Here is a 15,054-nt window from a genome sequence, read left to right as displayed (position 1 = left end):
ACCAGAGTGTTTCTAGAGTGTCCACAGCACTTTACTATCCCACCAGCAGTGTCTGAGGGTTCTAATTTCTCCACATCTTCACCAACACTTATTATGAACTGTCCTTTAGTTGGCATGCTTTTCATTTAAAAGCTCCCTTGGGCTGAGATGATCATGGTTTAGACCAGAGTAGTGGGAGACGTTATAAGAAATGATTCAGTTCTGGAAATATTTTGGCAGTAGAGCTGGCAGGTTTTACTGATAATCTGATGAGGCTAGGAGAGACAGAAGTTGTTGTTGGGCTTGACTGAGATACTAGAATATTTCTCACCGTGTGTGAAGCATACCAGTAAAAAAACACAGATAATTTTGTGTTGTACTACATGACATTTAAATACCATTTAATCTCATGGAGTGAAAGTTATTCCCTGTACCAATCTTTTCTTTCACTTTTCATTACACCATGGAGAGAGTCTCAGGTGGGCACCAGTATCCCTTTAACACCTCAGCACTTGGTAATCTCTCTTTGTAAACAACCAGAGAAGGCTTTTAGGCCAGAGACTGGACAACATTGGTTTTTACTTTATTTATTCTTTTTTTAAATTTATTCTTATAATTACTTTTGACTTAGAGCAAGTGATTTCTGTGTTTCATGAAAGCCGCAATTCAGTTTTAAAATTCCCCTTTTAAGCTAAACCTATTGAAGTTTACAATGTGAAGCAAAATACTAAGTAACTCATGATGCAAAGAGCACATGGTCATAGCAAAATTCCAAAACCTGGATGCAAAGATCGGAAACTTGAGAAGCCGAGAAGTGGCAAGGGAAAGTCCCAGACAGGGGTTCAGTGCTTACTTCCCATCTGTGTCACGCTGCCATGATTCCAGTAAACCCCGAGGGTAAGCTATTTCCCAATGGACGCTGCAGGCTGTTTTGAAACTTTATCCCATGTCCTTTCAGGTGACCTAACCTTGAGCCAGCCCAGTCACCGGTTTCATCAAAGGTTTTAGTCAGGTTCGTGTGAGACAACCCTGAATGGAGGCCGAGGCCCTGCGGGGAGCACTTTGGCCCTTGGAGGCCTCGGAGTGGAGGCTGGGCTACTCCAAATCGGAAATACTATTCCTGGGGTTTGGACCAGCTGATAGCATAGAAACTCTGGTCCATTCCCCAAAGCCCGAGTGGAGGCAGTTGGGACCAGGGTATATTGCACCTAGGGCCTCTGGACTGGCCCCCTTGTTCTGGAACCAGCTAAGAGTTTAAGAGTAAAATATTTAGTACTAGAGTGGAGATTTCGGACCGGCGGCTCAGATGTGATGATGATGATGATAATGTTAGTAATAATATTGCTAATAATTGCATGAACATATGCAACACTCTGTGCCAAGCACCGTGCTGGACTTTACATGTATGAACTCATTTACTCCCTCCGAGAATCCATTTGCATTACCCTTTTGAGTCTGTCGCCCCGCATTAGACAAAGCTACATTCAAACTCTGGCTGTACCACTTGCTTGGTGTGCAACCCAAGGCAAGAGGTTTAACTCCCCTGGGCCTCAGTTTCCTGTCTGAAATGAGAACGAGAATAGAACATCTTAGGGATGTTGGGAGAATTCACAGGCAAGGGTGTAGCATAGTACTTGCACATGGTAAGTTGGCAACAATTGACAAGTACTGTCCTGCTTGTGGCAGGTTTGATTTTCTAAGGAGAGCAAGTCTATCTTCCATCCGAGGTGCGCCTCCCATGTGCTCCTCTTACAATGTGATTGACACTATTCCCACGGGGAGCAGTGGTGAGGGTGGGGGTGGGGTCTCTGTCTACCTCTTGAAAGTGGAACAGCGCATATGGAGGCTAGTGATTCCCAAGGCTGAGCTGTAAAGAGAGTCCAGTTTCTGCCTAGTTCCCTCACTCTTGGGACTCTCACCCTGGAAATAGCCACCATATTTGATGTTCGAACTCAACCAGGAAGAAAAAACACAGAGAGAAACCAAGGCTCCCGACAATGAGCTGGCATAGGAGTGAGGGAGCCTTCAGATGATTCCAGCTCCCGCCTTTGAATCTTTCAGCTGAGGCCTCAGACGTGGTGGATCAGAGATAAAGCATCCCTGTGCTGCCTTGGCCAGATTTCTGACCCACATAACCTGAGCATGACAAGTGGTTGTTTGATGCTATTAAGTTCCAGAGCAACTTGTTACACAGAAACAGATCACTACCACCGTTACTTGTCTCACCTGGAGAAGAGCTTCTTACAAGAAGGAGAGTGCAAGACATGACGCCTCTAGCCGAATGGCTTGGAACACTGCAGGCGGAAAGGTGGCCCCAAGGCTGGACCCACTAACGTCCTTTCTTTGTTTCTTCCCCCTCTCCACTGAAAAGGAAGTAGAGTATGGAAAGGAATTCTTAAAGAACTTCCACAATAGATGGATGATTTTGACTATCATTTATTTTCATTCCCTATTAGATATGCCCATTGGACAGATGACGAAACTGAGGCTCAAAGAGATTAAGACACTTGTCCAACGACTCACAGCTAGTGCATGATACAGATGAAATTCCAGTGATACCCATTGCTACTCCCCACAGCTCATTTTAAACAGGCAAATAACAATTTATGTAAAATGTGCATTATATATGGAATATATATATATATATATATATGTATATATATATATATATATATATATATATATATATATATATATATATATATATATATATATATAATGCACCAGCCCAGTTATTAAGGGCTTGCTATGTGCCAAGCTGTGCTGGGCACTTTACATGAATGTTGGGTCCTGCCCAATTCTTCCACCCCTTGTCCTACCTGCCTTCCCTCAATCACAGTGTGCCACCCTCTCTGGGACTTTTTTCTGCCCCTTGAACATGCCAAGTTCTTTGCGTTGACTGCTCCCTGTGCCTGCGTCTCTTTTCCTCCCACCTTCCCTGCCCTCCCATCACAGGGGCTGGGTTCTTCTCCTCCCTTAGACCTCAACTCAAATGTCACCTTCTCAGAGGGGCCTCTCCGGCCACCTAATCTAATGACACGTAGCCTTCCTCAACTCTACATCTCTCATTCTGTATAAAATCCTGAGTTATTTATTCCCTTCACAGCATGGTTCATCATTTGCAATTATTACCCACTGGATTAAACTCCATGTTCTAATGGAGTCCAAATTGTTCCTGACCACATTCCCAGTGCCTGGAACAGAGCCTGAAACAGTAGAGGCTCAACAAATACTGAAGAATTGATCATGCATTCAATCATTGTATTTTGTTGTGAACACCAATCAAAATTATACCATTCGTTCAACAAATATTCATTGAGTATCTACTACGTACCAGGCACCATTTTGGGTGCTGGGCAAAGGCAGGGATCAAATAAAAGTTTCTGCTCTCATAGAGCTTTCATTTTAGTACCTTTTTATAACAGAAGTGAGTGAAATTAGAGCATATCACATGGTGCTTGGTGCTATGAAGAAAAACAAAGCAGGGAGAAGGGAGAGAGTATGAGGACAGTAGTGGAACCCCTTTTCCCCTGCCTCTTCCCCAGAAGGGGCTTGCAGTGCCTCCCCCCCGACTTTCCTCACTGAGCCCTATACCACTGTCTGTATCTTTCCATGTGACATTTTAGTCGTGGCCTCTGCAGCTCCAAGAGTAATATTGGCTTTGAAGCAATTCTCTGCAGGTGGACCTCAGGCTGAGGTTGGGATAAGTCCCCCCCGTAGGTGCCCTGGGGGTAGTCAGGCAGTTTGGCCTTGCAGGGTCTTTCCTCACTCTGGGGAAGAGGGCAGGCCCCGGCCTCCCCTGGCCTGGAGCTGCCACTAACTCTGGGTTCTGGACAGAGAGTGAAGGTTTACAAACACGAGGCCTTTGATCAGAACCAAACCCCCAGGGTTCTGACTGTTTTTTGTTCCAAGCTGCAGGCCAAAACCAGACTCTGCTTTGCCTCTAGCCGGGAAGACTGTGGGTAGGTGACGTTCGTGTATGTGTGTGCGCGCGCGTTTGCAGTAGTGGTTGGAAGGCTCACGCGGCTCCTTGATTTTCTTTCCAACAACCAGGCTGGGCTTGTATGAGGAACTTCATTTCAATTCAGTAAATGTTTACCGAGCACCCACTACCTTCCACGCACCATCATAGAAATTAGGGCTGGAGTAGTGGAGCTAACAAAGCCCCGTGCCCACTGAGCAAACAGGAAGCGACTGAGCACGTGAATGTAAAAGACAGCAGGTGCTTTCCAATGGGACTGAGATAAAGCTGGGAGGCGGATGGGGAGCGTGGGGATGGAGGTGTTACCTTTGACACAGGGTGTTCGGCAAGATAAAGCGCGGTTAGGCGGAGACCTGAAGGCTGTGCAGGAGGCAGCCCTATGAAGATCTGTGGGGAACAGTGTTGCAGGCAAAGGGAACAGCAAGTACAGAAGCCCTGAGATGGGAGCTGCCTGATGGAAGAACTGTGTGGCTGACCGAGTGAGAAGGAGGTCGGAAATGGGAGCGGTGGGAGCAGGTGGTTCTCTTGGCCTTGAGGGAGGTGAAAACACTGGAGGGTTTTGAACAGAGGAATGGCACGATCTGACAAGATCAATCAGGAGGCCCCAGGTTGCTGTGTGGAAAACAGGCTGTGAGGGAAGAGGCAGAAGCAGGTCCAGTGAGAAGGCAGCTGCCATGGTTCGGACAAAAGACAGTGCGGTGGCTGTGAAGGGGTACAGAGCTGTGGGTTCTAATCCTGTGTTCGTGAACTTTTGATTGAAATGTAAGACATACAGAAGTGTACACACATAAGCGCATGCAGCTTGATGAAGTTTTACAAGCAAACCCACCCATGTAACCAGCACTGAGCTCAAGAAACAGAACTTACCCATCCTCCCAGAAGCCCCCAGAAGCCTGCTCTAAGCCACGATCCCTCCCCCAAGGGTAGCCACTCTCCTAACTTCCTGATTATATTTTAAAAGTAAAGCGAACAGGATTTGCTGCTGGGTTGGGCAGGGGTGTGGGGGTGAGAGGGGAGTCAAGGGGGCTCCCAGGTTTGGAGTTGAAGCACCGGATTTGTATAGCTGTCCTTTCCTACCATGGGAAGCCTGGATGGGAGTAGAGCCCAGCAGGTCTCTGGGTGGAACCAGTTTTTTCATGAACATGTTGAGTTTGAGATTCCTGTGTGACCCCTGGAGAAGATACAGACCGTCTTACCTGAGAGTTGCCAATTCAAATGCCTACAGGGACCAGTAGCATGAGGGTGAAGGGAGCGGGGAGTATGACATTTTTCACTTTCCTCTTAACTTTATGAGAACAGCAGCACAAGTGTGATGATAAATGGTGACTGGCAGCTGGCCTCAGTCAAGGTGGGGATTGGGGTGAATTGGCGAGCACAAGCCCCCCTCTAACAGGGGAGGTATTGGAACTGGGATCCAGTGTGGCAGGATCTCCTGACACTGTTTCCAGAGGTCAGATATTTGGATTTTTATATGAAACTATGCCAATTGTTTAACACTGGCAAACCAAAAACACTTTATGGACCCAAGAAAAATGTCTACGGGTACAGCAACCGATCTGATCCAGATCAAATCTTTCATTTTATAGATGGGGAAACTGAGGCCCAGAGAAGTTGGGGATTTTTCCCAAACTCAAGAGGAAGGTGGTAGCAGAGATTGGCCGGGCTGAATTTCTCAGTCCAGTGTTCCTGCCTCTTGGTCCGTGGAGAGAAAGGGCTGGAGTCGCCTGTCGTTGCTCCTTCACTGTGATGTGGATAGATGGTCCCTGGGGCCCAGGGTGCCTCAGCCTGACCCAGAAAGGCACAAGATGCCATGGAACAGTGTGGCTTTGGGGGACCAGAATCTGTATCTCTCTTGGTTGGGAACGTTTTTGGCTTCGAATGATAGAAAACCTGATGAAAGCAGCCTTAGCTTTAACAATGTTTTCTTATGGATGCAGTAAGTGAAGGGAAAGAGGTTTGAGGTCTGATGTCCCTAAGGGTGGACTCACACTGCCCATCTCTCTACTCCATCGTCATCCTCTCACTGACCCTTTACCTTTGGGAGTGGCCTCCCAGTCTCCAGATGGCTGCTGAACCTTCAATTATCATCACTGCACCTAAAGGCAAGAATTGTTGATGGGCACGTGTCGGAGTCAGGATGTGGAGAGAATCCTCACACCCCTCTCATCTTCTGCAAGAAGTAAAATCTTCCCCAGAAGGCACCATGCAGATTCCCACTTGTGTCTTATGGGCCAGAAAACGGTCACATGGCCACTCCTATTTCAAGGACCAGTCTGAGCTTCTGAGCTGAAGCCATCTTCCACTAATAAATACCTGGACAAATTGAGGCTCTGTCCAAAAGGAGTAAGAAGGGGTGGCTTTTGATAGGCACCAGACCATGTCTACCACAACCTCTACCATTTACAGGCTGAGGATACCAAGCAAGTTGCTCAGCATCTCTGAGCCCGTTTCCTCATCTGTAAAATGGGTATGGTAAAGAACTATTGTTTCTGCCCTCCCATCATCCCTTTCCTGTCCTTAGGAAACACCCCGATTTTCCTCAGGGCAGTGGTTCTCACAACAGCAGGGAACCTCAGCATCGCCAGGGAACTTGTTAGAAATGCAAATTCTCATCCCAGCCCAACCTTTGGATTCAGAGACGTTGGGGTCGGCAACATGGGAGTGCGCCTGGGTACCTTTGGCTGGTAAGGGGAGCAAATGTATTAGAACCGCCTGTATGTTGGTCCCTAAAAATAGTAGCAATATAAATATACAACAGCTAGTGGTTACGGGGCCAGGCACTGTGGCGGCGTGCTCCGTGTGTTATTTCCAACCTGCCTGTGGTGGACGTGCATGTGTGACCCAGATCCCTTTCAAGGAAGGACTGATGGCCTGGGTGCAGGTATGGTCAGTAGGTAGCTCCAGCTGGCACCTCTTCAGGGATCGAGTCACTGGCAGGGAGTGGCCTCATCCAAGCTCATACCCTCCCAGGATGGCCCACCAATGACTGGGTGATGTGGGATTATGAAGGCCTGGTAATCTCGGCCCAACTTGGGACATCTCAGCAGGCCAATGCAGCTGCAGAGCTCCCCGGGGGTCTGCCTCTCCACCCCACTTCTCCCTCTGCCCTCCCCACCTCCTTCCCTACCCTTCTGTGGAGGTTGATCCCAAGGGCAGGCCTTAGAAACCTCCTACGTCTAGAAACCTCAAATGCACTTTAGAGTCTGCTTGCTGGAGATTCGAACCAATGACAGCAGCTCCACGAGGTAGGCACCACTGTTAGTCCACTTTGCAGATGAGGACACTGAGGTTCAGAGAGGTGCGGTGAGGGGTCCCAACCTGTGCCACTGGTAAGCAAGGAGCCAGGGGATAGGAAGCCATCAAACTTCTGAATAGAGGTGGCCTCATCTGGCTTTAAAAGGGTACCTCTGGCTGCTGAATAAGGAAGAATGTAGGGGCCAGGGCAGAAACAGGGGGAGCGGTGGGGAACCACTGATTGCAACAGTGCCAGGAAGGACGAGGGGATTTCTGGGTGGCCGCTGGACTTCCTCACCATTGCAGCTTCTTCAGGACCCAGCAGAGCTGGACACAGCCAAGGTGCTCAATCAATACCTACTGAATGAATGAGTGAAGCAGTAAGGGAACAGATGACAAAGTGAAGACAGGAGGGATGTAGACCTCCCTCTAGATGTCTAGGTCTCACTACTACTTGGTCTCTCTCACTACACCCTGAATGATTAGCGCGGTGTCTGCTACACGTGCAGGCTCAGCTCAGGTGGGGAGTCAATGAACAAGTTCAAGGGAGGGAGGGAGGTGGGCAGAAAAGAGGAAAGAAGGTGTAGAAAGGCAGAGGAAGGGAAGGAAAAGAGAGGAGGGAGAGAGAAAGGGAGAGGGAAGAGAAGGGAGTGAGAAGGAATGAAGAGCCAAGGGGCTCTCTTCCAGCGGAGAATGGCAGTAACTGGCGACCTCTGCTGGCAAGAGAGCCACTTCCGTGGGCTCGGGAAAGGGGAATTCGGTGCTTTGGAGCGGCAGTGCCCGGAATTCAGGACCCAAGAGGAGACTCCCAGTTCCCAAAAAGGGGGTTGGGGCAGGCCTGTGTAAGAACAAGGGTTCTAGCAGTCAGGGACAGCAGGGTTAGGACTAGGACCGGGTGAGTGTGGCTTGTACTAGGGCACAGGTTTAAGGGGTCCCCTAAAAACTAATAATCAAAGCAAATGTTCTAATGTAATGTTTTAAAAAATCAAATTGGCAAACTATGTATGGCCCACAAGCCGGCTGCCTGTTTCTGTAAATTCAATTCTACTGGAACCAGGATCAGGATCAGGGTTTCCTTTCTCAGTTACAGAGAGGATACCCCACGTCTCATTAATGTAGGTGTCCCCAAACCCCTTCAGCCAGCACACGGTGCTGTGTGGTTAGCTCATCTCCTTTAACAAGAACACACCTGTATGAGGCCCTCACTATTCCAGGCTTGGGCGAGTCCATTCTGTGGTCCAGGGACTGGCCACGAGGCTTTTAAATATACCAGGAGACGTCTCAGTGTCACATCACATTTCCCTGACTCTGCCACTCACTAGTGGGTGACCTTGGGCAAGACTTAATTCCTGTGCCTCAGTTGCCTCCTCTGTATAATGGGTTAATGCACGCAAAGAACTTAGTAACTGCTCAATAAAGTTAACTCATTGTTAACAAATGTGGGTTTGTCACTTATTGTGACCCTAAAACATGATATTTCACATTGCTGGGTGTTTCCTCCTCTGTAAAATGGGGGCTACAACCTGTCTGGGAGGGTTCAGGTGGGAGTTAAGAGCTGCGAGTGCCATGGCTCATCACTACAAAGCACCAGCTGTCCCCACTGGACTTGGAGGGGTGTGATTTGCAGGGGGCGCCTTAGCCCTCTGTGAGACACTGAGCTAGGCACAAGCCCAACGGCTCGCTTAGGAATGTTTGTTCATCCCTTATTTCCCATCACCGGCCACAAGCTGACAAGACTCCTGGGAACACTTACGAAGTTTCTCGTCTCCTGTATCCCTCTCCCTCTCAATGCCTGCAAAGATCATTGTTGCTCCCCAAATGCAGCGGCAACCCCCACAGCTGCTGGGTGTCACGCAGTCTGCAGCGTGCTCGCTGATGCCGCCACCACAGGCTCCCACCATTCCTGGCCAGATGCACAGCCTCCTCACTGGTTTCTTGCTTCCACTCTCCTCCCTTTAGTTCTTTTTCTACCAGTGTAATCCTTTCAAAACATAAATCAGATGTCTCCCTATTTAAAACTATCTGAGACTCAGCAAGAGTAAAACCCAATCTTGTTACAAACCAGCTACGGACCTTGCTGTCCGGCCCTCAAGGGTGTTCCCTCTTCACCAACTTGGTACACGATGGTCCTTCTGCCCGGCACAGACTCCCCATCTCCTGCTTCTCCTTCACATGGGAGTTTCCAGGTCGCTTCACCAGGTTTTCCCTGACTACTCCGCCCTCCGCCTCCCCCCGAGGTAGTTCGGGGTCTCAGCACCCTCTGCAGCACACACTGCTGTCTGGAACTGTCTTAGGCACTTAACGTTTCCCAGCAGGCTAAGGATAGCCTTTGTGTGCCCTCTGTATCTCTAGTGTCTGGCACACATTCTCCCCACGGGTTAGGTAGGAGCCTTCATTAGTCTTATAATACATGAGGACACTGGGGAATGAGCCTGTCATTTTGAGAATACTCACCGAAAAAAAACTGCCAGCTCCTGTAGCCCTTGGAGACCTTTGAAAATAACGTTATATAAAGCCAATACATATCAGTGTAATATAAAGACGTGTCACATCCAGCACGTCATTTCTTAAAAGATCAGTGGAAAGAATGTGGGCTTTGGAGCCAGGTAAAAGTACCCCTTGCAGCTTGTGACATGTTGGAAAAGTTCCCCGCTTTTTGAGCCCGTTTCTCCATCTGTAAAATGGGGACCATACCTAACAGAGTTGTTTTAGATCCAAGATGAAAACTCCTGGCACAATGCCTGACACGTAGTAACCAGGCGATGATATTAGTTCCCCTCTCTGCTAGTCACCACTGCCAAGGAAGGGACGTTTCCTTTCATTCCTGGCCGTCTGCCACATGCAGGGTACTAGGTGTGGTGAAGGAAACAGACACGGTCCCGGTCCCACCCGACTTTTCCCTCCACAAGAGCAGTGTCCACGCTGCCTGTTGTTATACCCACTATCCAATACAGTGCCAGGCACACAGAGGGCCCTCAAACATTCACTAGCTAGTTGGAGCTCACAAGGAGGAAAGGTTTATAATATCCCTCACACACATCTTCTTTGGGGTAAGAAACTGAGGCCTGGCAAGGTCAGCTGTGAGCTAACCAGTGGCACTTTGCATCTTAACTTTGTTTTCCACCCCCCATCTTCCCTTAAACCAGTATGTAGCACACGAGTCATTTTCAAGCCACTTCACCGTTTCTGCTCTATCTACTTACTGTGATATAAACTGACTTGCTTTTTTTAATCTATACAAACTACAAGGAAATTTGTATCAATCGCTTATCTGAATTAGAAGGTAATCATAAAAATATAGAGCAACAAATATAAAAACAATGTTTATAAAATTATAAGTTTCAAGTGCCTCAAAGCTATAAGCCTGCTTTTTAAAAAAAGAGAAATGAGAGTTCAGCATCTTTTTTTTTCCACCATGACCCTCAAAAAAGAAATATATTTTACATCAATATGCAGTATACCCTTGTCTGTATATACATTTGAAACAAGTCTCATAAAATAGTCACAATACTATGTGATGCACTGATATTTTCTGGTCTCTGATTCTACCACATTTTTAAAATGCTGATTGTATACCGTTTATATTGGTTTCAAGAGGAACCTGTCATAAACACAATAAAAAACACCACGAGGTCATAGGGCTGAGAAAGATATACTGTCACCAACTGAGACTGTCCTTGTCTCACCAGGACTGCAAAGGGAACAACATTCTCACGTGCTTCGATGTTTTCAGTGCCATACCCAAGCACCTGAGGCGTAAGCCTGTCCTAGATTTATTTTATAAATACTCAATTCTGCCGAGAACATGTCTTAATGTACATGGTAAGCTCTTGAGAACAGTCGACTGTAGGTGATAATGACACTTAAACAAGCACGATCACAGCACTCAAAATATCTCAACATATTTATTTTGGTCTGATCTCACACTGGTAATTTACCTTGAAGTAAATAGCTGAACTGTGCTCATCACACACATTCTTCTACCCGACCATGGACCTCTTTCTTCCTCTCAGGCGCACTTCATCTAATTTTTTAAGCACTGGCCTGGCCTTTTTGGAGGAGGTGGAGTAGCTCTTCAGAAAGGCTTCAAACACACTCTCGGTGTTGGGATGGGTGCTGAGGAAGGCTTTCTCTAGCACGTAGAGGTCAACTCCCTTATCTTCTGGAAGTGCTGAAATGAAACTCAACCCAAAGTCTATGAGCACAATGTTCAACTGTTCTAGGGGGGGTTTCAGGAGCATGTTCGAGGTGGTGAGATCCCCATGAATGAGGTCTTCGTCGTGCATTCGCGCCAAAACCTGCCCAACTGTCTTGGCTAAGCCGAAGAGACTTTGGGGAGTTTTTTCAGTCTCCATAGTGGATTGAATATAATCCCGAACAGTCACTGAGGCTTCAATTTCTTCCATGTATAAACAGTTGGAAGCATAGTCCACAAAAAAGACAACTGGGGCAGCTATCCCTGCAATCAAGACATAAGCAGTTATTGGATTAGATTCTTTTTTTTTTAATGGTAAGCGTAATTTTTCAAAGACTGATCCAGATTTTTACAGTGTATACCTGCTTATTTCAAGAAAAAGACTGAGGAATGCTGTAGAATGGTACAGCTTAACTCATCTGGAAGTTTCCCCTGCTCGTGCTCAGCATGACTGTGCCTCAAACCACCCACAGCTAAGTTTAGTAATGCCCAAGCTCCCTCCAACTTCCCACCCTTTGAGGAGTCTTCATTTGTCATACTTATTTCCTAAAAAGCAAAACAAGGAGCCAGAAGAGTAAGCCTAGTAGCCCAGTTAGAGCAGTTTCTACCTGATAAGGACACAAACAGGAGGCCAAGCAGAGTATTGGCTTGGAGATTCATCTTTGCAGTCAAAAGGGCAGGTTCAAATCCCAACTCCCTTCATTAGTTGAGAGGAATGAGTGAGGAAAACAAGATAGAAGTCAGTATAGCTAAGCTGGCTTAATATGGAGTCTGTAGCGTCAAGCTGACAAAACTGGTTCAGACCAATAGGTGTCAAGCATGAGGAATGGATTTTACTTTAACTAAAGTAACATAAACTTTTGAACTTTTCAGTTGTGCCTCAATGGCTGGAGATTATATACAGAGGATACCAAAAAAATGTATACGCATTTTAAGAAAGGAAAAAACTGTCTTAAAATTGTAACACAATGAATAATGCTAGCATTCATGTGATTAACGCCATCTTTTGAGTGTACGTCATACTACACACAGCTACCATAATTCAATTCAACTTCAAAAAGTAATACATAGATAACATCTCTTAAAATGTGTGCATCTTTTGACACCCCCGGTATAGAATGGGGATGCCAAAAAAAATGTACACAAGTGGACACTCTGGTCAGCGTTGCTCAAGCAGTAGTTTGCTGTAAATCAGAAGTGTCTGGACGCTGATGGTCACCACTTTGAGCACCTCTTGTAATTGCAGAAGTCAAACGTGACTTATATTCATCTTTTGTTATCGGCATATATTGAGTATTACAATTTTAATAGTTTTTTCCTTTCTTAAAATATGTACACATTTTTTTTTGGCACCCTCTGTACATCCAGACAGCTTGACATCCATGATGCAGATTACCAGTCATCTAGAAGATTACCATCTTGGACCCATCCAGAAGCTAAGAATACAGGACTGATTCTTCTCAACAATATACTTTTTTTTTTGGTCTTCTTTCTTTTATTTTTTTATTTTTTATTTTTTTAATTTATTGGGGTGACAACAATATACTTTTTACTGTAAGAACTCTCACCTTTCCTCTTGTCTTCAGAACACTCTGAGTGTTACCTGATAGTGTTTCCGATTTGCAAATTCTAAGACCCTTGAATAAAACTTTGCCATTTTTAATTTTAGCAAAGCCTCGTGATTCATTTTTACTCTGCCAACAGTTGTATAACTTTAAAGTCATGTTAACTTCTCTATGTCTCATTTCTGCTTCTATAACATGAGAACAATACTTCCAACGATTTAATGAAGTCTTTACTGAACGTCAATCGTGCTCAGGACACTTTTCTAGATACTGGGACGAATACAGCAGGAAACAAGGCAGTCACGATCCCTGCTTATTGAAACCTATCTCCCAGAGAGGGTGAAAAAAGAAAATATGAACACACAAATAAATTCATTAAATCCAAGCAAGGGCAGAGATGCCTGCTTGTTCACTACTGAATTTCCTCCACTTCTCCAAGCACCTAACAATGTCCTGGTCTACACAGGTGCCTAAAAAAATAGCAAAGAAAAAAAGAAGACAGGAAGTGTAAAAGTGAAAAGCCCGTTTTTCAGAGTGAGAGGGATATGAACTGAGAACCTGGTTGTGGGTCACTAGCGTTGTAACCTTGGCGAGCTACTTCCCCCGCTGAGCCTCAGTTTCTCATCTGAGAACAAGCCTAGGGTAGTGTTTTAATTTTTTTTTTTTTTAAAAAAAAAGCGATTTAATGCAATAGAACTTTAGTAAGCGCTGTGTGCCAGTCACACATTCAGATGTAGTACATGGCACACACACCTCATCTAACGGTCAGACCACCCCTCTGAGATAAACACTGTAACTATGCCTTCCCTTACAGGTGAGGAAACGGGCTGAGAGGTTAAACAACGTGCTGAAAAGCTGGGGGTGTCGGTATTAGAACCCTGAGAGCCTGGCTCCACCGCAGGCACTTACTTGTAAGTACACCTGCTTCTTACAAGTCATGAGATGATGCCCAAACACTGAGACGGTACAAACGGGGAAACCGAGACTCGGCTAAAATACGTTCTCAGCGTTTGCGCAACGATGGCAGAGCCGGGAACTGAAGTACGGAGGTGCAATGGCTTCAGGACAAATGCTCGCCGCTGCCGGGCCCAGCGTCTCCTTACCCATCCATGAACGACGAGAGGGAGGCACGAGAGGAAGACATTTCTTTCTTTCTTTTTTTAAATTTATTTATTGGGGTGACAATTGTTAATGAAATTACATAGATTTCAGGTGTACAGTTCCGTATTACATCATCTATAAATCCCATTGTGTGTTCACCACCCAGAGTCAGTGCTCCTTCCATCACCATATATTTGATCCCCCTTACCCTCATCTCCCTCCCCCCACACCCCTTACCCTCTGGTAGCCACTAAACTAGTGTCTGTGGGGGATGACATTTCTTAACCACACCGGCCACGCGGGGCGCACGGGGCGCAACCGCATCCCTGACTCGCTTCCCGGGGGCCCTGGAGCCTTGTCCCGTCCCCATGCCCCCGAGCCCGGCCGCCTTACCTGCGCGGCGGCAACGGAGAAGCGCCCGGGCCTCCTGCACCGTCCTTCGCCGGCTGAGCCGCGCCTCCAGAGCCGGGTGCCGGTAGCCCTTGGGGAAGCGGTGCTTCACCATGGCCGCGCGGCCCAGGAAGCGGCCGCGGAACACGCGCGCCTCGGCGCCCTGCTTTACCAGCTCCAGGCCGCTCAAGAAGCGGTTGCTCCGCTCCCGGGCAGCAGCCAGCGTCTTGGTCTCCGGCGCCGGCTCCTCGCTCCCCTGTCCCGCAGCAGCGCCGGGCGCGGCCATGATGGCCCCTCCGCGCGGCCGCTCGGCGCCCCTCGGCTCTCTCCGGAAGTCGTCGGAGATAGTTCGGCTGGTTCCGGAAGTCCTCGGCCCTCCTCGGCCAATAGAACGCCGACACTTCCGCTCCGTGGAAGCCAATTCCGCTTGCCACCTTTTGGCTCTTACCGAAGCCCTTCGGCGAGGCACTTGTAGCCCCGCCTGCCAGTCATTCGGCTTTTTTCCCCCTGAAAACTGCGGTGCCTCCCTCGAAAAACTGTTTCCAGAATCTCAGATCTTTCCTGCAGTATGGCCACTGAGGAGGTCGCACAAGCACCTGGCACACTGT

The 15,054-nt window shown here is 47.3% G+C and overlaps 1 protein-coding gene across 2 annotated transcripts; it reads right to left on the bottom strand.

The window, feature by feature from the left end:
- Positions 1-579: 579 nt before the first annotated feature.
- Positions 580-14,766, bottom strand: TP53RK (TP53 regulating kinase). Of its 2 annotated transcripts, XM_081034259.1 has the most exons (3): positions 14,450-14,753; positions 11,134-11,654; positions 580-2,342 (listed from the first exon to the last, which is right to left on the bottom strand). In XM_081034259.1, exons 1-2 carry the CDS (start codon positions 14,730-14,732, stop codon positions 11,176-11,178), a joined length of 762 nt encoding a protein of 253 aa, XP_080890385.1. In that variant the 5' UTR covers positions 14,733-14,753; the 3' UTR covers positions 580-2,342; positions 11,134-11,175. The 2 variants fall into 2 exon arrangements, with proteins under 2 accessions (XP_080890385.1, XP_080890386.1); XM_081034260.1 differs by lacking the exon at positions 580-2,342 and having other exon boundaries at positions 11,082-11,654; positions 14,450-14,766.
- Between the last annotated feature and the right edge of the window lie 288 nt (positions 14,767-15,054).

Source organism: Rhinolophus hipposideros (genome assembly GCF_964194185.1).
Source record: "Rhinolophus hipposideros genome assembly, chromosome: 22".
In the NCBI taxonomy this organism is placed as follows: Eukaryota; Metazoa; Chordata; class Mammalia; order Chiroptera; family Rhinolophidae; genus Rhinolophus; species Rhinolophus hipposideros.
The sequence above is the reverse complement of the archived record's forward strand: the minus strand, read 5'-3'. Positions and strand labels throughout refer to the sequence as shown.

Bases quoted from the DNA above. Each gene is read 5' to 3' on its own strand.
- TP53RK (XM_081034260.1), bottom strand. From the start codon at position 14,732: ATGGCCGCGCCCGGCGCTGCTGCGGGACAGGGGAGCGAGGAGCCGGCG. The intron at 11,655-14,449 runs GTAAGGCGGCCG...TCTTGATTGCAG, and splicing joins TCTCCGTTGCCGCCGCGCAG to GGATAGCTGCCCCAGTTGTC.